General features: G+C 48.4%; 1 protein-coding gene across 1 annotated transcript in view; it reads left to right on the top strand.

Moving 5' to 3' along the window:
- Positions 1-4,154: 4,154 nt before the first annotated feature.
- Positions 4,155-23,105, top strand: part of LOC111160524 (solute carrier family 35 member F3) — a 374,652-nt gene continuing 355,701 nt past the window's right edge. The window contains exons 1-2 of the mRNA XM_022523681.1: positions 4,155-4,207; positions 4,586-4,815. Of these exons, the coding sequence (XP_022379389.1) occupies positions 4,155-4,207; positions 4,586-4,815 (283 nt within the window). The remainder of the gene's footprint in view (positions 4,208-4,585; positions 4,816-23,105) is intronic.

Raw genomic sequence — 23,105 nt, 5'->3', positions numbered from 1 at the left:
AAATGTGTCTGGAAAAGCAAGGTGGGGGAATGCCGAGTTCACAAGACTCCAGGCATTGTTTACGTGGTTCGTTCTCCGTGTGCAAAGAGTGTCCACCTGGAGATTTCAGGGACATGAGAGAGTTCCATGCCCACACTGAGAACTGATTCAGAATCAGCATTTTTAAACAACCGTCTTGAGTGATTTTGACTTCCGGTTGCCCTCTGACGTTGCTCCAGAAACACCAGTCGAAGTGTTTTTCATGGCAGTCCAAGACTGGCTTAAGATATTTCGGGTACTGGGGGATAAAAGATTTGTCCCAGAGTCTCCGAAGAAGGGATTAAGAAGAAAACTTACATACACATGCTCATGGAGAGAGAGAGAGAGAGAGAGAGAGAGAGACAGAGACAGACAGACATGTTGTTTCTAATGCTCTCACAAAAGAAGGGTTGAAAATTAGGTACAGTTATGGAGGATATTAATTTTTTAATTATACAATCTGGGTATTTCTTGTTACATTTTTTCTTACAGTGCCTTTATTGCTTTTATGATCATAACAGCCATAAAAATAATATGTACAGTAAAAGTCATATTTTGGAGGAATATTATGACACTGGAAATCTGCATAATATAATTTTTAAATTAATAGACTTTATTTTTTAGAGAAAAATAGAGCAAAATTTTAGGTTCAGAGAAGCACACAGTTCCCAAATCCCATCCCCCACCAAAACACACAACCTCTCCACCAGCATCCACATCCCGAATGATCATAGTCTGCTTGTTAGGTCATTAGCCACCGAAGCCCATAGTTTATATTAGGGTTCACTCTTGGTGTTGTACCATCTGTGCTTTTTGACAAATTTATAATGGCATGTACCCACCATTATCATACAGAATAGTTTCACTGACTTCAAAATGCCCCGTGCTCACTCATTCATCCTTCCCTCTCTACCACCACCCCATACGACTGGGAGTCCCTGAGGGCCACGATCTATTATCTCCATAGTTTTGCCTCTTCACTGTGTTATATACTTGGAATCATATAGAATAACACCTTTCAGATTGCCTTCTTTCACTTGGCAACATACATTTAAGTTTCCCCTGTGTCTTTTCATGACTTGATAGTTGATTCATTTTTTATCACCGAATAAATACCTTCATGCAAATGTATCACAGTGTTTGCCTGTTGAAGGCCATCTTGGCTGTTTCCATGTTTGTGCAGTTGTTAATAAAGATAAATATTTGTGTGCAGGTTTTGTGTGGACATATGTTTTCGACCTAATTTAGAAATACATCAAGGCATGAGATTGCTGGAGCATACTTGGTTTGCTAAGTTTCATAAGAAACCACCCAACTATTGCATTTCCACACTCGGTGAATGGGAGTTCCCGTTGCTCTACATTCTCATCAGCGTTTGCTCCTGTCAGGGTTCTGGATCGTGTCCATTCCAGCAGGTGTGTGCTATGGTACCTCATTCACAGTCTTCAGTCGTAATTGTGTGGTGACGTATGCTGAGCGTCATCTCATAAGCCAATCGGCCATCTGTATATCACCTTTAGTGACGTGTCTATTCAGATATTTTGCCATTTTTTAAAATTGGGTTCTTTTTCTTCTTGTTGAGTTTTAAGTATGCTTATTTTGGACAATAGTCCTTTATCAGATATGGCTTTGCACAGGTTCTCTGTCAGTCTGTGACTCGTCATCTCGTTCTCTTGACAGTGGCTTTTGGGGAGCAGTTTGTAATTTTAATGAAGTCTAAGTTCTCAGCATTTTTGTCATGGATCATGTTTTTGATTTTGTACTGAAAAAGTCATCACCAAACCCAAGGTTGTCTAGGTTTTCTCTGAAGTAATTTTCTAAGAATTTTATAATTTTTCAATTTATATTTAAGTTTGTGATCATTGTTTTTCATGCGGATGTCCAATTGTTTCAGCATCATTTGTTGAATACACTATCCTTTCTCCATTAAATTGACTTTGCTTTTTTGTCAAAGAGGACTTGACTGTATTTGTGAGTCTGTTTCTGAGCTCTACATTTTGTTCTCTTTTTTTTTTTTTTTTAAGATTTTATTTATTTATTTGACAGAGAGATCACAAGCAGGCAGAGAGGCAGGCAGAGAGAGAGGAGGAAGCAGGCTCCCCTAGAGAGCAGAGAGCCCGATGCGGGGCTCGATCCCAGGACTCTGAGATCATGACCTGAGCCGAAGGCAGCGGCTTAACCCACTGAGCCACCCAGGCGCCCCTACATTTTGTTCTCTTTATCCCCTTGTCCATTCTTTCACCAATCCCCACACTGTATCATTTACTGTAGCTTTATAGTAAGTCTTGACGTTGGGTGGTGTCAGCAGTCCAACTTGTTCTTCAGTGTTTTGTTGGCTCCTCTGGGTCTTTTGCTTCTCCATATAAAGTTCAGAATCAGTTTGCTGATAGCCACAAAACAACTTGCTGAGAGACTGGGATTACTTTGAATCTGTACATCAAGTTGGAAAGCATCTTAATATTGAGTATTCTTACCCATGAACATGGGATATTTTGCATTCAGGTCTTGTTTGATTTCTTTCATCAGAGCTTTGCAATTTTCCTCATATAGATCTTGTACACGTTGTATTGATACCTAAGTATTTCACTTTTTCCGTGTGCTAAGGTGGGTGGTATTATGTTTTAAATATCAAATTCCAGTTGTTCATTGCTGGTATATAGGAAGTTGATTGACTTTTGTACAGTAATCTTATATCATGCAAACTTGCTATAACCCATATTTGTGCCAGGTTAATTTTTGGTGGGTTGCTTGAAGTTTTCTACATAGATGATCATGTCACCTGTGAACAAAGACAGTTTTATCTCCTCCTTCCCCAAAGGTAGACTTTTTCATTTCCTTTTCTTACAAATCGCATTCGCTAGGACTTGCAGGCCATACTGAAAAGGAGTGGTGCAAAGAGACGTCCTCCTTGCTCTTGGTCTTAGCAAGTAAGTTTTTTTTCCGTGAAATGCGATATTAGCTGTCGGTTTCTGTAGATGTCGTCTAATTTAGGGAAGTTCCCTTCTATTCCTAGTTTGCTGAGACACAATATTATTTTAATGTAAAACACTGTACAGTTAGCGTGTACAACTGGATTCTGGTTTTGTGAAAAGTATTTTACACGGGGGGAAAGAGCGGAAAGGAATACCCTTACAATTCAAGGTAGTCATCGTTGGCTGGATAACGAGTATTTTTTTTACACATTTTTGTATTTTCTAAATTTGCCTCAATGGACCTACGTTGTTTGCTGTAACAGAAAAATAAGAGTATGAGAACCGACGAGGCGTCCAGAGAGAATGGCTTGCGGACAGGAGAGCGGAAAGAGGCTAAAGCGGAAGCCCAAGGAAACGGACCTGATTTAGTAATTGCGTCATCAAGGGGAAGGCAAGCTCTCTGAGGGCCAGGCCTGATGAGCTACCCCGCGGCGTGATAAGTTGTCCCACCTGGGTCTTGGCTTTGTCCAGGAAACGCTGTTTAATTACCCGGCGTTCCGAGCCGGGTTCTGGTGAGTACGAAACCAGGTTTCCGTCTTTCCAAGTAGTTTTGCTGTTGTTTTAGGAGGAGGAGAAGGAGCTGGAGAGAGATTGATGGGAGTGAACCGAACCACGGAACCGGGGGCGCAGTGACCCGACAAGTCCCGGGGGGGAGGAGGGGAGTGCTCCCCAAACCCCAGCTCGCAGGGCGGGCGCGGGTTCCGAGCCCCGGGCACAGCCGGGCGGCGGGGAGGGGGCAGCAGCGCCCCCGCCTGGCTGTCGCGCTCCCGGCCGGGCTCACCCCGCCGCCCAGGTGCCTCGAGAGCGCACGTAGCTGCCGGCGCTTTCTCCCGGGGCCGCGGCTCCCGCGCCCGCGGTGTGCTGAAGCGACGGCGACAGGCGAGGGGCCCGGGGCCGCCCCGCCTCGGCCGCCGGCTGCCTGCAGCGAGCGCCGCGGACCGGCTGGAGCCGGGTGAGCCGCCGCGCCCGTGTCGCGCCGCAGCCGCGGGGGCGCTGGGGGACGGCGGGCGCGGACGCGCACGGGAGGCACGGGCGGTCGGCGCCGGGCGGACCCTCGGCGGGCAGCGCGCCCACTTCCCCGGGCCGCGGCTGCGGGCGGCTCCGGCCGGCGCGGCCCCTCCGCCTTCAAGTCTGGGAGCTACCGGCCCCACGCTGCCGGTGCCCATGGGGATCCGAGAGTTTCCCGGCGGCGCACCCAGGAGCAAAAGCATCGCCGTGTGAGTAGCGCCCGGGCTCGCGGGGCGCGGGGGCTCGGGGGGCGGCCCTCGGCAGCGGGGACGCGGGGCAGCCCGGGGCTCGGGTAGGGGCGGCGCGCGGTGGAGCTGCTTGGGAAGTTTCGGGCGTTCTCTCAGTCGCCGCTCTCCCCTATCTGCGCTGCCCCGAGGCGCCCGGGGCTGGGCGCGGGAGACGGGACCCGACGCCCAGGTTCCCGGGGCCGTTGGTGTGGCGGGGGGTGGGCGAGCGGTCGGGGGACCAGCGCGGCCCTGCGGCGGCACCTAACCCTGCTGCGCCCTTGCCCGCCCTCGGACCTGCCCCTCACCTGCATCCCCCCTCACTCTCTCCCTCCCCACCCACCTGCCCGCCCGCGGCCTCAGTGGCATGAGGAGGTCACCGGACGTCAGCCCCCGGAGACTGTCCGACATCAGCCCCCAGCTCCGGCAGCTCAAGTACCTGGTGGTGGACGAGGCTATTAAGGAGGACCTGAAATGGTCGCGCTCGGTGGAGGACCTCACTAGCGGGCCCGTGGGGCTGACGTCCATCGAGGAGCGGATCCTGCGCATCACAGGCTACTATGGCTACCAGCCCTGGGCAGCGAGCTACAAAAGTAAGACCCCCCCCCCCGGACCCCCCGCGTCCGCCGGTCCGTCTCCCCTGCCCTTGTCCCTGGCAGCTGGGGAGCAATCTCAGCTACGCGACCAGCCGCCCCCCCTACCCACAGATACAGCCCCAGCTTTGCAACTTTCAGGAGAAACACAGAGACGGAGTTCTCTGGGACCTTTGGGAATTTCTGATACGTTCTCTTACACCCCCTCCCCTTCCCACACACGCTTCTCTGTTCTCACCCACTTGCTCTTGAGGTGTCGCAGTGGGGAGACAGATTGGAAACCCAGTGTACCCTGCACCGTGTGCTTTCCCTGCGGATTCGAAAGTGTTACTCTACCGGGTCCGGGTGTAGCTGGCTCAGGGACCGACTGCAGACCTCGTGGGCCTGGAATTTTAACTCTCCCCTTGGTCTCCTGGGCCCTGGTGATGGTGGAAGATTCCAGGGCCTTGAGTTTAAACTCCTCGGCTCCTTTTGCTCCTTTCTCTATCTGTCCTTTGTGTAGAGGTTAATCTGGATCATTCTAGATACTGGCATTTGGTTCCTGAGAGAGAGAGAGGGTTGGTGCCAGGGGGAGCAGCTGAAACTTTTCCTTGCCAGTGGGCTCCAGCTGATGGCTTTGGCAAAGCTGTGATCAGTCGTACAGGTAGTACCTGTGCGAGCAGGACTGATTTGGTAGGCATTTCTTCCTCTGGTTAGGAAGGGAGAAGTCAGCCACGACCAGCTCCGGATACCTGTAACTCTAAACCGTAATCAGTGGTCCCATCACTGTCATTTGGCATAGCAAAAACGTTTCCCTTTACCATCCCAGTTAAGAAATGAGTCCTGCTTCATTTCATTTGTGATAAAGACTAACAGCTTAATGATTTTGAGATACGTTTTTCCCCTTCGTTGCTTGAAATTGGAACATAGTTTATTGGTCCTTAGGAAAAAAAAAATCAGGCTTTTGTAAATTAATCATATTGAGCTCTAAAAATAGGTCTCATTTTCTCCTAAAACCCTTGATTCCAAGCCAGAGGTCAGCAGTGTGCTGGCAGTTAGCTGGTTACTTTTAAGTTATTTGCAGGGAGAAATATGGGATTTTAATGTTTTGTTTTCATGCCCTTACTTGTTTTTAAGGGACTGCGGTGATTGTGTTTAACTCTGTATAAACCTTTAAAAGGTTATGTGTGTCTCCTCCATTCTCCAGCTTCTGCTGCTAAAATCCTAGCTGCTAAATTGGCTTTGGATGACAGAAGGAACACAAGGGACCAAGTTCTCTTTCAAGCAGAATGCTGGGCGTAGAATGAAACAATGCAAAAGGAACGTAAACCCATAGGAAACCCATTTGTCTTATATGTAAAGATAAGACCTGTCCTGTTTCCACTTGCTGGATTTCGATCAGAAGGTTCCCATGTCTTGGTTCTGTTCTCTGCTTTCTTAATAACTAAAGACAGTCGTGTAAATCAGAGCCTTCCTGGAGTCCTCTAGTCCCCAAAGCCACGTAGAGATCTGTCACTAGTTTTACTGGTGATGTGGCCCCACGTGCTTTGTGGAAATTTTCACTAGGGTTCGTGACTTGGTGGGGAGGCAGGGAGCCACAGCACTGATGACTGTGCTTGGTACAAACACACTTTATAATTAAGACGGGGGACAGGCCGTATGGAAAACGTGTTTCTTGTACCACTAGTGGATTCTTAAATATCCTCTCTCTGAGGCTTCGTTGAAGGGATAATATTAACACACAGGGCAGCAGTGATCACTGGGATTGACTGACGTCCGCTCACGCCAGTCTTTTTGTTCCGTGAAGACTCGCCTTAATTCCAAGGGGAGTTCCTTTTTCTAAAATGCTTTAGGTGACAGCTGACATTTTGATGAATTAATTAGATTTTAAGTTTAAATTTAGAGAAGCTAATGTTTTATTAATATAGTCAAAGACATCTTAGGGCAGTCCTTTGGCTGTTTGCTATTTCTATCAGAGTAGAAGGAAGAATAAAGAGGCTTATCTATATGTTGGTATCGGTTCTTCTGTTTGTCGGCGAATCATCGTATTGAGCAAGCGGGGAGACACGATGATTACAAAATAAATGCGGAGCAGGCTGTGGGCTGCTGCATGCCATGTCCTTGGCATTGGTAGGTCACCTTTCGGCCATCTTTCACAGTGGCTTGTCTGTGTCCCTACTGAAGGAGTCCACAGTGAGGATTTCTAACTATTTGAGGGGTGTAGGTGAGCTCCCTTTGTAGCAGCAGACATTACTGAACTAAGCAAGGATTCATTCTTACTCTCTTGATTTTTGGTCTTTGTTTTGGGAGGCTAAGCTAAGTGAGGTAACTTTCAATAGTGCAGACATGACCTTTGCTCAGTATTTTCTCCTGTCAGTGAGAGGAACAAGTTTCCCTCTAGACAAGGGACTTTTTGTAAGGAATTGTTGGGGGAAGAAAAAGAAAATCAACAAAAACAAAACCAAAAAAACTCCTACTAAAGTCCCCTGGGTCTCACGGGTTGGCATGTATGGAGTGGTCAGCTGAGAATTAAACTAGAAACAAGCAAGTAAGCTGGATCAAGGTCTGGTCCCCAGGGGCTCAAGTCCTGGAAGCTCCACATCCGTATTTCTGAACCAAACCTCTTGGGCAGGATTCTCCGGGGTTCCTTGGGTTCCTGGCTATGAGCATATCCAGAGCCCAGAGAGCAGGTGGTCCAGAGCAGTCGCTCAGTAAATGTTTGGTGAGTGAGTGCATATGGTCTGAGACACTGGCCTCAGCGGGAGAGAACCTTTGACTGGACCTCTGTAGTGGTTTGGGTCCTTGGATTCCTTCTGGTGCCTTCCTTTCCTTTTGGAATGGCTTCCCTCTTTCCGCATTCTCCCATCCTAACTGCATCCTTGGCTTTCCAGACCGTAGGTTAGGCCAGGATTCCTGATGGCAAGCTTTGGTTTCGCCCAGGGTTTCCCAAGCTCAGCACGCTTGAGGTTTTGTCCTGAATAATTCTTTAGTGTGGGGGGCTGTCTTGTGCATTGTAGAGCGCTCAGCGGTGTCCCTGGCCTCTGGCACTCCATTGCCACCACCCCCCCACCCCCGCCCTGCAGTGTGACAGCCAAAAATGTTTCCAGACATGGCCACGTGTCTCCCTGGAGTGTACCTTTGGATAAGAAGCCCTCATAATCTAACGCCAAGGGTATGCTCCAGGTGAACTCTTCTGTTGACCCGTCGTGCTAACCTAAAAGGCCTGGCTTCTGGATTCCTGACCTCCTGTCTTCATTCCTCCTGGACTCCTTCTTCAGTTTTCATGACGGGCCTGGCTCGAATCAACAGCCTTCTGGAAGAGCCTGTTGCCGTTTCAGCTGACATGACTCAGTACCCAATCACCTTAAATCAGGAGCCTGTAGAAGGTGTTTTCGAATTCAAAACAACATGCCTAGAGCCTCTCAGTGACTTCCTTTCCCCTCCCACCTTGTATCACAGAGCCCCTTCGCTTTCTCGGTTGTCCAGTGTAGACACCACTGAGGGAGGGGCGGGGAACGGAGATCAGGGATAAGCCATCAGTGTAATGGTAGTGAGGCCTGGCTCGGTGGGGATGGGTGGCGTTCTGGCACAGAGATGATTGAAGTCACAACTTTGCAGATCCCAGATGGAGCCTCTCAGGCAGGATGAAGGAGCATTTATAAATGCTTATTTTCATTTACTCCTTATTTTCATTTAGTCATTTAGCAAACTTTTTTGGAGCACTTACTAAATGCCAGAATACAGAGATCAGTGATGAGAGAGGAAGCTCACTGCACAGATGTGCACAGATGTGCCTTTGTCAGGAAGCACAGATCAACAAATCTGTGCATCTAGGAGATGGGCACCCTGTTTACAGTCATCAGGGAGGCTGTACTTTGCAGAAGGTTTCCCTGATGGGTGGCTTCAAACAACAGGCCCTTGAACATTTTTCTAACTAAAGAAACTTTTCAGGAATAGCTTTTGGGTGTGTGTGTGGGGGGGTGTTTGTGGTCGTGTTTATGGCTTAAAATGAGGTACAGCTGTCTTTTGAGCAGATGTAGTAATATTACATGGTTTTGGCCTGTTCAGATAAAGGTGATTTTTTTTTTGAAACAATGCTGATGGGTTTTAGTTTTAAGTCATTTGTAGAGAGGAGGGTCGGTTAGTCCCAAATAACCACCCCCCCCCCCACACTCCATGTCTAGTCCACTCTAGCCTGTAGTTGGCAAGTTGAGCCTTGGTTGGGAACATAGGAATTCTGGAGCAGAACCATCCATCTAGCTGGGTGAGGTTTTTTTAGTTCAAGCTGGGAAAGAGGTCACTGGGTAACTCTCCCAGTAACAGAGCAGTCTCATGTTTTTGGATCTTCCAGGTCAAAAGCATCAGAAAGGGTTTGTGTGAGGTCGGGGGCGGCAGTTGGTAGAGAAAGAGCATCTTTCTTCTGCTCTTTGCCATTTCAGCCCAGACTGCCGGTACAGGCTGCTGATGCCATTACCAGTGAAAGCCGGAATGGTGGCTCACGGTATAATTCATGGTGAGCAACTTCTGTTCGGTCCTCCCAAAATAGTAAAGGTCAGGTCAGCAATTCAAAAATGACCCACTTGTAAGAGATTTATAATTTGGTTGTAAATGTTTATTCTGGGTTGGGCCTTGGCATATTGAAATACTAGATCAAAAAGATTTTTAAAGGAAAAGAAGTTGGAGGGGGCAGAAGGCCAGAGTGAGCAGAGAGCATAAACAGCACTTTCTAACGTCTCCGAGAGTCCATTTTATTCCCGAACGGGAATACGTGTTAACTAGGTAATAAACGGTTTTCAGAGAGTCAAAAGAATTAAATGCAGAACTGTTCTCTTGTAGGGAAGCGCAGTGCTCCCCAGTATGCTCAGATCATGGACAGGGGTTAGAAACCCTTTGCCTCTGGTCGTGGAGGGCCATGTTCTCCCTTCCAGGGAAGCAGAGCCCGGGCCCAGAGATTTCTCACTGTTCTGCAGAAGTCGCCCCTGGTTCTGTTTACAAGGCGCCTGATCTAAAACACTAGGGGTGGACATTTGTCCTTCCCTCAAGCAGCTGGAAATATTCAGGTTAGTTGAGTTAAACAATTCATATACCCGTGGATGAACCATTGAGCTCTCTGAAAGGTTTTACCAGGTGCCGATAAGGCTGCTCGTTCGAGTCGTAGCCTGAGTGCAGGCAGGACAGCCTGCGCATCTCACGTTGTCAGGAGAAGCAGACGAAGTGGGTCTCGGGCGGCTGGGTTCCTATCCCTTTGTCACCCTGTCACTGCTGGCAAGTCACTCACCATGGGGAGCCTCTGTTTTCTCATCTGTAAAATGGGGGATAATGTCACCACTCTTCAAGGATTGTCACGAGGAATAAATGAAATAATGTATATAGAGCATCTGGCGTCTATAAATAATCCTTCATTTTCGTTTATTCATTCAGCAAACTTTTTGAGCTCTTAGTGTGAGGACTCTGCTAGCGTCTAGAGGGTAGTGACACAGTCCTCATGCTGGGGTCTCCCAGGCCAGAGGGAGAGAGAGGGAAACCCGAAGCGAGCCGACATACAGTGACATGGGCTTGGGGGTGCTTCGAGAGCCCTTTCTCACCGTGGGGAGTGTGGCTCCGAAGCTGGAGGCAGAGTAAGCCACAGGAAGGTGGCAGGGGGTGAGGGGGAGGTTTGCCTTCCATACAGATGACCAACACCTGTGCAGAAATGTGCATCCGCTACTCTCAGAAGGTGACTCAGCCTGACTGGACTGTGGCCGCTTGGTGAAGGCTGTCTGTGAGCAGAAACTGACTCGAGTGTGTTACGCTCCGGCTGTCTGACGTATGTCATCAGCAGGGCCACGGATGCCTGTCCCTTCACCTACGCAGGTCCCAGGCTAAGTGTCACTTCTTCCAGGGAGCCTCCAGGACCATCTAGATCTGGCGAGATGTTCTTGCCAGGGGCTCCACAGTGCAGTCACTTCACACACGTGTTGTCACAGCTGATTCAAGTGTGTGGCTGAAATGACAGACGGCGAGCCCTGCAGGGGCAGGGCTCCTGGCTGCGTCCCCAGTCCTTGGCTCTGGGACCATAGGACTGTGGTGGTTCTGTCCCCCAGTCGTAGAGCATCCCTGGCCCCAAAAGCAGTAAATGTTTACTACATGTATCAGTGAAAGTTCATGTGTACACACACACGCACACACGGCTGATGTGCATCTACATTTCGGTGGGGTCTTCCAGAATTATCCTGCACGGAGCCCTTTGGATTGCTTTTCTCCATCAAGAAATGGGCCTCCCATTGCTCAGTGTCCTGGGTCTTCATCTTGACTCAGCTACAAACAGTGACAAGCAATCTCACTCCTCCAGCTTACATTTGCCAATGGCGTATCAGAGCGTTTAGTGCAGTTTCAATAAACTCCTGGTAAAAATGCTGTGGAAAAATGAACAGAGCCCAGGGAAGAAGAGAAATGGATCAAGGGGGGATTGGAATTATGATCTTTAGGCAAGAATAAAGTATCAGGGGAGGGAGAGGTAAAATGGGCCTATGACATGACTTTATGAGAACGATTGGAGCCAGAACCTTTGGGGGTGTCCTCCCAGCTCACCGTAATGCCCTTCCCTGCCTGGCACCACATCCTGTGGGTGGGCTCCTAGCAGCCAGACTTGCATCATCTCCTGGCCACCACGGGTTAGATTGGCATGGACTCTTGACACACACTGACTCACCCAGTATCTCCCTCCTGGAATTTGACGTTAAAATCAGGAGGTTATGGTCTCGTTTCAAGTGGAGGAGATGCTCTGAAGGGGCTCTGCTGGCTTCCGTGGGGATGGGGAGGCAGAGAAAGCTGTTCTGCATAGAAGAATCAGCCAGGTGTGCAGAGTGACCCCGAGGGACCAGTGGCGATTTTCAGGACTCGATGCTGGGTGCTGTTTGCCTCCTGGGTCAAGGTCATGATGGAGCTCATCCTCTGGGCTCCAGGAGCTGGCACTGTGGCAATGCCACAGCCCCTTCCTGCTAAGTGAGCAGAAGCTGGATTTTGTTCTGTGCACCTGCAGACTCCCAACTGAATAATATTTCTGAGCCACTTCTACAGGTCCATGTAGGACAAAGCAAGGATATACATTTCAAAGAATTTTCCATTGGCAATAAGAAATCACGTCCTGACTGCTGAGATAAAAAAGATTATGGAGCCTCTGTCACTGGCGAGCTTCAGAAGGAGGCAGATAGTCAGTAACCCCAGCTGGATTAAGTATTTACTTATCCTGTGTGAAGGGGGTGGAGGGGATTTGTCTTCGGTTTATTTATTTTTTTACATGATGTCTTTTAGTTCATTGGTGAGTGTGCGTTGATCAGGAGAGTAACAGACCAGTGTTGTTTCCTTCTCTTACCGCAGAGCCTAGAAAGGAACTTGTACAGTTAGGAACTGGGAAGTTCTTTCAGCTACGGATGGTGATAGGACCTTGAACGGTGGCCTTGGACATGGGCACACACTTTTCTCCTCCGCAGCTTGAGGCGGCCTTAGTTTGTGACAGCATTCGAAATTCTAGGGAAGAAATCGCTCCTCCGAGGTGACTCGCAGCATGGAAGGGCGGGGACTGTACCGGACTCCCAAGATGGAGAGTATGAATGGAACAAATGGCAAATTTTCCACCTGTCAGTCTGCTGTGTATCGTCTGCTGTATGTGCCTAGATAGGAAGCTATTAAGAATTTATTTTTATCCTTTTTCATCATCTACTTCCAAACAGTGTGTATAATAATATCTGGGTATGTCCTCAAGGTTCTGTCGAAAAGGTTCCGAAGAAAGAGGCTTCCTGATGAATGTGGACTTTGCTTCCTTAGTTTCCTCTTTAGAAACCGAGTCTGCTCATATTCAATGAACATACATTGAGATGTCCGCTTCTTAAAAAATGAACATAATTATGATGCCCGGTGTGAAACACTTGGGTTTTCTGCAGTGTTCTCATGCCACGCGCGTGTGGGAGTTTAAGAAACACTATTCAGGGAGCTAGGCATCACGCTGGCGTGTGGTACCTAGGAAGGGCTCGAAATCTCCACCTCTTTTCATTTTGTTTTCAAGAGTCAGGTCGTTTGGAGACTATTTAAATGCTATAATTCAGAGCCCCAGATTTCAGGGGTTCATCCAGACTCTTTCAGTTTAAGTCAGCATTTTCTTTTATGAAATATTGAACATACAAAAGCTATTTATGTATTTATCTGATTTTAGGCGGTGCGTATGTTTTCAAAGTTAAATGTGAAGAAAATGATATAATTAGACTGTTCTAGAAAACACTCAGAAGCCTTGGTACTGGTGCCTCTGTAATGGCGTTTATTCTCTCTGTAACCTCCCTTGTATCTTGTGGTTCTCTGGGGTGGGGCTCTGAGGACACTCACTGTGAGGGACAATCACTTTCAATTTAGACCCCCCTGCCGTCTTACTCCCTCTTGAGAAGTTCAGGGGCCAGATAGAGGCTTCAGCAAACCACTGCCTAGAAGTCCAAACGCTGTTCATGGAGGGGTTTATTTGTGAATGCTGTGGAAACAGATCAAACCGTTGAACCACAGTGGATGTGTAGCTCCCCCTCCCCCTGTCCCACTCCCCACCCCCAGACCACCCAGTCATGCATTCTTTCATTCAGTCAGACACCAAATAATTCACTGCTTCTAAAGATTATTTATTTATTTATTTGACAGAGATCACAAGTAGGCAGAGAGGCAGGCAGAGAGAGAGGGGGAAGTAGGCTCCCTGCCTAGCAGAGACCCCCAATGTGGGGCTTGATCCCAGGACCCTGAGATCATGACCTGAGCCGAAGGCAGAAGCTTTAACCCACTGGGCCACCCAGGCGCCCCTAGTTCACTACTTCTAAAGGGCAGCAAATATATTCACTTCTAACAGAAATAGAAGTGTATGGTGTGGTTACGGTATTTCTGGAAAATTCCATAGCTGGGGGATGAGACGGATACATGCCAGTTTGTAATACTTTCCTTGTCTTGGGGCCATCTCACAGATGCACTGTGTCTTCTTGTTGTTTCCCTAACTCAGTACCTAGAGGTATTTGCAGTCAGCGTTGAGCAGCCTTGCACTAAGCTCTACACGTGATATCGCATATTATCTTATCATAGGACACTGTAGACAGCACCAGGGCAGTGAGCCACAGCAAACTTCATTTCCTATTCCTTCGGAAGCTCGGGCTCTGCTGCTGTCATCGGAGTTCTAATTCATTTATTTGATGTATCCTAGCAGTTTAACACTTTTTATCCCTCTTTTTGTGAAATCGTGCAACAAACAAAGATTTTTTTTAACTGGGTTGATGAGATTAAGCCACTAACCCAGCACATTTCTCCCCTAATGTTTTATGCCGCAGGCATTCTGGTTCTTTCCAGTGCTAAAGAAAGCCAGCCTGAGACCTGAGACATTCTTCTTCTTCTGACTAGGGGCCAAGCAGAAAAACAGTGGCCTGGAATTGAAAAGCGTTGGGATTTCTTTCCGGTTCTGCCTGTTACACTTTCCCGCGCCGCTGCTCATTTTGTCTGTACGGTTTCTCCGTTGCCCGTAGGAAAAGAATCCCCGAGTCCACAGAACTAAGTCCTGTACCCCTTCCTCCTCTGGCAACCCTGAGAGTCCTAGCACTCTTGAATTCCTGTAGCTGTGAAGGGGAGTGATGTTTCTAAAGGCCGGCTCTACTTCTGTACGGTAGTAAGAATCAGAGTGTCCCGGTTACCGTGACCATGACTTTACGCCATAACATCAGGGATAGTGAAGATCCGGAGTTCCGCCCAGCGGTTTCTTGCATGACTGGTCCTGGAGCCATTTTCCCTCGTGGGGATGAATCTAAGATTCAGGGATGTGGCTGAGCTAAAATGTAGGACACAGGTGGTTGGAGGACACTGTGCATTCCCTTCTGTCCCCCATCGTCTCGCTTGCCTCTTTCTCTGGCCCCCACCTTTTCTTCATGCTGAGCACGTGGAGTCTGGGCCCCGACAGGAGGCCGCGTGTCTTCGGAACTGAGGTTCCCCGGTGGTCAGCAGGTGGTCCTGAGTTCCTCGGGTCGATGCCCAGGTTCCTAGATTTCTCTACTGCTTTTTGGTTGATGTGACTCCTGGAGGCAGAGGGCGGGGGCTGAGGCCCCTAGGGTCCTGGGCCACCTCGTATGGAATAGGAAGCCGGGAGGTGACAAGATAACAGTTCTCCTGGAGTGGCTCAGAGGTCTTGTCTCAGAGCGGGCAGTGGTGCCCTGGACCTGCCTGCCTTCCTATCTAGAAGCGTCTGTGTTGCTTTGGGGGAAATGCAGTATAAAGAGAAAAGACACACTGTCTTTTCCCTTTGCTTTACACACAGTCCTCTCTGGAGAGAACTTTACGTCTGACATTTCTGGTCACCAAAGAGGTGGGTAGGGTTTTCCACACGAACCCACTCTGCTGTGCCAGCTGGGAGTCTAATGGATTCTCTGGGTTCTAGTGCTGCATACATGGGGACAGCATCAGGTCCCATGGGCGAAGGGCTCCATCCTGTAAGACTGCCCCCACCTCAGACCCCAGTCCCCAAGTCCAGGTTGTTAGTGTGCTTCTGACCCGCTGGCTAGAATTTGGGGGTTCCCACAACCTCCTCCTCGGGTGTGATTCATCTGTCCCTGTGGCTCCCAGAACTCAGGAAAGTCGTTTACTTATTAGATCCTCCGTGTATCGTAAGAGGACGCAACTTAGGAACGTAAGAGGACAGAGCTTAGGTGGAAAGAAGCAGAGGGAGGGCATGCGGGAAGGGGCGCCGGGCTCCCACACCCCCTCTGGGTGCACCACCCTCCCGGCACCTCCTCTTGACCTGCCACCCCAGAGAGCCCTCCAGACGCCCTCCTCCTGGGTTTATATGGAGGGCCCAGGACAAAGGCAGGAGTGGTTAAGTCATTGGCCATTTGGTGCTCGGTTTGACATCCATTTCCTTTCCCTTCCCGGAGGTGGGGGTGGGGGGTGGGGACTGAGAGTTCCAGCCCTCTCATCACACAGAGTTGGTTCCTCTGGCAACCGGCCCCCATCCTGAGGAGTTCCAGAAGTCACCTCATTAGTGTCATCTCAGTGTGCCTGAAGGGGCTTCTCAGGAACCAGCAACTGAAGAGACTCATTCACCTTTATGGCTCTTAACAAGTAGGAAATTCCAAGGGTCTCAGGAACTCTTTGCCAGAAGCGGCCATGAGAACCACATATGTGTTTCTTTTGTTTTTGAATTCCAGTAGAGTTAACGTACCGTGTTCACTTCAGACCTACAGTATAGTGATCAACAGTTTTGTAATTTATCCACAGCTCGTCACGATAAGTGCACGTTCAACCCCTTTACCTGTTTCCCCCATCCCACCAGCCGCTCCTCTCTAGTAACCATCAGTTTGTTCTGTATGGTTAAGAATCTGCTTTCCGGTGTGTTGTATATTTCTTAGTAGAAGTCGCAGTATTGCACGTAGGTTTTAAAAGAGATTGTAGAGGCAGTTGGTGAAATTTGAATGCTGTTCATTAAATTATTTTAGGGACTATTGTTATTTTTCTTGGGTCTAATATTAGTGTGGCTATTTAGGAGAATGTCCCTATTCTTAAGAGATACTGAGGTATTTAGGGGCACCTGGATGGCCTAGTCGATTAAGCATCTGACTCTTGATTTCAGCTCAGGTCATGATCTTGGGGTCACAGGATCAAGCCCCATGTTGGGCTCGATGCTCAGCGAGTCTGCTTCTCTCCCTCTCCTTCTGGCCCTCCCCTGACTCACACACTCTCACTGTCTAAATAAATGAATAAACAAATGATTTTTAAAAAAGATACTAAGGTATTTAGGCATAAAGTGTCATTATGTCTATAATGTACTTTCAAGTCGTTCAGCAGAAACACAGACGGACAGGCAGATGCAATGATGGGTGAACAAAATGTGGCAGAATTTTAATATTTGGCTGATCTGAATAATGGTTATGCGTGTGCTCATGAGACTATCTTCTCAGCCTCTTGTACACATGAACATTTTCAGAATAAAGGATGTCATTTTTCAGCCATGGCATCGCACAGGCCAGGGCTCAGAGGGTTCAGGTAGAGTTATCACGTCAGAATTTAGCCAAAAAGCAGGAGGGGTCGTGTGAACTTTCTTGGCTTCGAAGGCCGCTTTCAGCCACAGTCGGCATTCAGCACCACCGTCCAGGTCGCGCACAGCCTAGGTGGGTACGGTCTGACTGTACGTGTTCCCTCATTGCGCCACCCCTCCATTCACATTTGGAAATTCTAACCCCCAGTGCCGGGGTAGAGGCAGACGTGGGGTTGTTGGGAGGTCGTTGGTTCATAAAGGAGAGCCCTCTGGAATGGGATGGTGCCTTCCTAAGAGGAAGCCAGGGGAGCCAGCTCGCTCGCTGTGCGCCACAAGACACTCAAAAGAACCCAGAAAAGGGCGCTCCCCAGAAGCCAGCCACACTGGGTCCTGAGCCCGGACTTCTGGTCTCCGGACTGTGAGAAGGAGATTTCTGTTGTTCGCAAGGCACTCAGTCTGCGGTAGCCTCACAGCAGCCGGAACAGTAAGGCACAAAGGCTGCGTTTGCCTTGGTTTCCCTCTGCTACCTCCGGCCGCATCACGTTCCCTCAGACTGGCTCGTCACCCAGGTGTGTGTCTGACGCAGAATGTGGGGATGGTGCGGTGGGTGTGCGCCCGCCCCCAGACTCAGCAGCTGTGTATGTCAGACACGTGCAGCCTTTCGTCTGTCAGTCACACCTTACTGAATAAGGCGGTTTTTAACTAAAACAAAAGACGTGCTCTTTGCTGTGGGGACTTGTCTCAGGTTCCAGGAGTCTTCTGATGAAGGAAACCTATTTTTCCCAGAGATTTGGAGTTCCAGCCCATTTCTCGAAGGGCTTGAACTTTGTACCCCATAAAATAAAAATAGGCTTGAATCTGGGAACACCTGGCCTTCCCGGAGAGTGGACAGGTAGAGTGACGCGTGTGTCTGCACAACGGGCTGTTTTCAAGGGTTTGTTGGCCGGGAGGGCGGACAGCGCTTCTGGTGCTGAGTCCCCACGATGCCGGCCGCTCGGCTCTGGTTCTCTCTTACCTTCTCCTGACCAGCTCTCAGGGACGCTCTGTCCTGCTGGCTCCCAAGGATAAGGGTGAGGGCATAGAGGGAGGGCCTATTTATTTATTTATTTTTGGAGATGGCCCTAAGGCAATCGCTGTGCCAGCTGCTCCCTGGAGAAGAACTCTCTGGTGGTGTGCGCAGGGTCCCAGGCCCGCACGGGGGAGAGGGCGAGGGAGGTCTCTTGGTCGCCGTGGGTCAGCACACACACTACAGACGATGGAGAATTGCCATTCGCCATTCCTGGCAAAATTCACCTCGTGGTGTCTCTAGGAAGGCATCATTGTTGCTGTTCGTGGCTTGAGAAATGAAGGCACAGAATAGTGAATGGACCGCATGGGGATAATGTTACTCTTGCGTCAAGGTGAGCTCATGAGTATCAGAGGCAATCTGAGAAGTCACACAGGTTCCTGTGTTCCAGGAGAGAAGATCTGCTCCTTGAGCACAGGGCAGAGGGAGACCCTCTGGGAACTTGCAGTGGGATAGAGAAAGCACAGATGCTACGGTGTGAGGAAGAGGAAGTGGTCCTCGTGCCGGGAGCGGGGATAGTTGATCGGGTTGAGAATAAGGGACGCGCGAGGTCAGGAGGGGTGTGGAGCAGAAGGCAAGAGTGGGGTTTGAATCTCAGACCGTCCTCGCGAGAAGGAGCATGTGGGGAAGGTGCTAAAACCCAAGGGAGGAGAGGTGACATCGACTTTGCAGAGCGGCTGTGAATGTTTTACACTTGTCCTAGACGATTATTAGCGCTCACGCCTGTCGGCTAGATGCTCTGGAGTGGAATTTCAGGGCTGCAGTGGACAGAAAACTCTCTTTAGATCTTCTCTGTCCCCTGCCAGCCTTGGTGAAGCATGGGCCCATGTGTCGAGGGGCCCACATGGCAAGGAGCCGTAGGCGGCCTTCAGTACTCAAGGTGCCCAGCCAACAGCCAGCAAGGAAGCGAGCTGTTGGTCCTACAGCCCACAGGAACCAGTGCTTCCGGCTGTTGCGTTGCTGGAAAAGCGGATCCTTCTCCGGCTGAACCCCCAGGTTGAGAACCCGCCCGGCTAGCATCTCGCTTTCAGCCTCCTGAAAGAGTCGGTGGGGAGCAGGTTGGTAAATAATCTGTCACAAGATTAAAGAAACAGGACCAGGCAACAGGGCATATCTGAATTCTGGTCTCGGCTCTGCTGCTTCCTAACTGGGTGTCATTGACCAGGTCCCTTATCCAGCCCGGCCATCCCTTACCTTTCACGTTCAGTGAAGGGATTTGGCAAGATGACCTTCTCTCTCCCTACCAGCAAACACTCTGATGAGCTTAAGATTTATCTTTAACATCTGAGGAACTCATCTATTCTGGAAATGAATGTTTAGAGGTAAAAAAAAAAAAGAAAGAAGGGAAGAAAGAAAAATTAGGATGCTAATCAAACCTGGGTCCTGTCTAGAACATTAGTCCATTTCCAAATCCCTCTGCGGGATATAGTGGGCCAAGCCCACAGTGGGGCTCTTGGATACTAAGTCTCTGGAAAGGGAAACATGTGGGATAAAGAGTTCCTTTGAATCCCCCGTTCTTTTTCTCTTATTTCCTTTGGTGCATTGACCACAAATATCCCGACTAACTCTTTTTTGATTACATTGAACACTAAAACACGGTAGATTTCATGTTTGCTTTTCAAAGCTCTGAAAACTAAGCAGTGATCACTTCGGTTCCTAGTGAAATCGCAATACAAGGATTACGTTTGAGCCATGAGAGCACCTGTCTTTGGGTGACAGCTTTCGGGAAGCAGAAGGTATGATCGGGAGACTTCACACTGGTTTTGTTGTTCCTGTGAGATGGTTATGGAGCTCTGGATAAATTCCCTGAGGAAGAGATTGCACCACTGTCGCGGCCACTTGCAATCCCCGCCGGTCTTGGTGCAGGCAGCTCTGCAGGTGGTCTCAGAGAAGAGTCCGGCGTGCCGCTGTTCTTAAAGCGGGGAGAGGGCAGAGAAGTGGGGGAAGCTTGAAAGGCTGTTGACAGGACCAGCTTTGGGGAGCTGCCCCTTTGAGAACAGTTGATAAGGGAAGCTATCAAGGACGTGGAGAGCCTTGTCCTCCTGAGGGCAGGCTCTGATGCATGGAGCTGTCCCTGCAAGCATCTTATCAGTGTCCGACTGGGAAGGACTCTGCGCCTCTGTGCTTTTGCAGCACAGCTAATCTCTGCTATCTTGGGGCGAAGCTAGCTATGATGAATCTTTCAATTTTCTCTGTCACTGTACAGAGGTGTCATGGCTTCCCACCCGGCAAGCTCTGGGTGTTGGAAGGCCCGCCTGGAGACTACGGAGCAGTCCATTCAGCGTACATGGCTCTTCGCTTGTGGTTCTTGGGGTCTGTGCAAGTCAGGGAACTTTGCTGAGAATTATCCCAACGTACTCGATGATTCCATCTATATACAGCTCAGAAATGGCCGCAGCTGGTCCTTGGTGATAAAAGTCAGATGAGTGGTTCCAAATAGGGTTGTGAGGGAGCTTTCTTTCTGGCTTTGTGGAAATATTCTGCACGGTAGTCTGGATGGCTAAGTATACGGATGTAAAAGGGTGTGCAGGCGTGAAAAAGTCCCCATATGCTTTGCTGTACCCCATATCCATCGATCTAAAAATCTTTTCTATAGAAAGTGGTTGTTGGGGAGGGGGACTCCTCCACAGAGGGACATTGGTCCCTGGATAAATTGGGTGGTTTATGGAGGTTGGTGACCATCTAGGATCCGTGGAAATCACAACCTAAAATTAGCACTGCAGTTCCTTTGTTGTCATGCTCATTGTTGTTCATTGAAATCCTGAATAGGAGGGTAACTTTTAAACATAGTCTCATCTATTTTGGACATCTAGGTGCTTGTAAATAGAAGTGCATCTCATTTCCCCTTTTTATAGGAATGCTCTCTTCTCTCTGCACAGATTCAGCTCACTGATTTAGGTTCTTGCTTTAGTGCACTGGGATTTCTGAAGAAGGGTATGCTTAAAGCCCCAGGTTTGGGCTATTTAAGTAATAACAAGGACACTGAGGCCCTAGTGAGAATAATCGGGACTTTGCGTATGACCCTGTCTCTGTACCGTTCCTTGCCATTATGTTACTACTTACTGGTTTTCTCCCAGAAGATGACATAGGAGGTACAAGAATGCGAAAGCACGATTGGTTCACTTAGAAGCTCTGTCCATGCTAATTGTGAGTTTTTAGGAAAGAAGTCACCCAAACTAAGGTTGGAGGGTTTCTCTTCATTTAAATCCCCATGCTTTCAGTAGTTTCCAATGGTCCAGCCAACCTCTTGTTGGCTAGAATTCTGAATACCATCCTCTCTGTGACTTTTAGTCTTCAGATATTTGCAGGTGAAAAGTGGAAGTTCATTTGAAAAAAAGTCTATCTGCCTTTAATATTTAAAATAAAAAAATACAAAGTGAATTCATCACTTAGAACCATACTTTTAATATAATGGGGTAGAACAAAGGATTTGCTTCCTGAACTGGGGGGCTTTGAAGCATTCTGATGAGAGGACTCTAGAACTGGAGACAGAGAGCTCTTCCGGGACTCGGTGTGGGAAAGGGGATGAGGAGCCCAGGAGGGCTGGGGCCAGGCTGGAGGGAACGGTGTCTGGCTGGGTGGGTCCGACCGCATTTCCAACACACATAGAGATCAACTGTGGTTTTCATACTGTTTGTTCTGTCACTTATCCTACTCCATTAGAATACATGGTCTCATGTTCGGCATGAAGTGCTTTAATCCACTAGAGCATGATTGCATAAGCCGTTCACAGTCTTCATGCACTGCTGAGAAGTTTGCTGTAGGGTGAGTCCGTTCTGCAGCTAAGTGAATTCAGATATGTCCAGGCTATATGATGGATGCATATTTTATCTTTCGAATTAAAAGCACTCTCTGCTCATGAGAGCTTCCCCAAGTGAGGTGTCAGAGCAAAGTGAATGGCCAGGGATCCATATCCCATTCCCCATTTTCCAAGACATTTTTGCTGCATATGTTTCCATTACATCTGCTACTAGAGATTTTGTATGCAGTTGAGTTCCTTATTCCTTTATTTTTATTTATTTTATTTTATTTTTTAATAGAGAGTGTTGGGGAGTAGAGGCAGAGGGAGAGAGAGAATCTTAAGCAGTCTCCATGCCCAGCGTGGAGCCTGACATGGGGCTCCATCTCATGACCCTGAGATCATGACCTGAGCTGAAATCAAGAGTCAGATGCCCAACTGACTGAGCCACCCAGGTGCCCTGAGTTCCTTATTCCTAAAAGAAGTCTTCACAAATCCACTTAGGTAATCCAGATCCTTTCCCTGATAATTGGCCAGCTAAATGTTGTACTGGTGAATCGTATAGTCCATACATTTAATTTGCTTTCAAAGAAAACTACCCTTAGGCAAGAAGAGAATAAATACATTTTTACTGGAAATATTTTAATGAGCTATTTTTAAAATACATTCTCATTGAAGTAAAATATCCAGAATGAAATGAACATAAGTTGTAAGTGTGCAGTTTGATGAATTTTTACAGAATGGATATACTCATGTTCCCTGCATCCAGATCATGAAATAGAATATTATGGGCATGTAGGCTATTTATTTTTACCACTCATATAGGAGCTCTGCCTACTAAATTTTGAAATGATTCAAAAAAGCCATAGGCTTTCACTCTGATGCAAAAGTAGCTAGCTTCCTACAGAGGCGAGAGCTGTGCCAGTGGACATCTAGCTGTGTCCTGTCCTTTAGAAGGAAACTGTGTCAGCACAGGTATTTTGTTGCTATGATGCCTTCTCATGTGGGCATCATCTGACAGAGGGCATCATGTCATGCCTCTTTTTTTTTTTTTTAAAGATTTTATTTATTCATTTGACAGACAGAGATCACAGGCAGGCAGAGAGGCAGGCAGAGAGAGGAAAGGAAGCAGGCTCCCTGCTGAGCAGAGAGCCCGATGCAGGGCTCGATCCCAGGACCCTGGGATCATGACCTGAGCCGAAGGCAAAGGCTTTAACCCACTGAGCCACCCAGGCGCCCCACATGTCATGCCTCTTAGAAACTTCAGGTTTCCTTTATAATTTCCATGTCCGTTTGAAAGAACCATCTTCCAGAAAGATCTCTGCTTCATTGGCCATCTATTTAGGCGTGTTTGTCCACCTGTTTTACTCGGTGTCTTAACGTGTAATCATAGTTACGTTAAAGTTCCTGTCTTTAAGAATAAACATTGTTAAAATGTCTATACTGCCTAGAGCAATCTATACTTTTAATGCCATTCTGATCAAAATTCC

The sequence above is a fragment of the Enhydra lutris genome, unplaced genomic scaffold (genome assembly GCF_002288905.1).
Source record: "Enhydra lutris kenyoni isolate GAN:26980312 unplaced genomic scaffold, ASM228890v2 scaffoldscaffold76, whole genome shotgun sequence".
NCBI lineage: Eukaryota > Metazoa > Chordata > Mammalia > Carnivora > Mustelidae > Enhydra > Enhydra lutris.
This window is presented reverse-complemented; position numbering and strand designations above follow the sequence as displayed.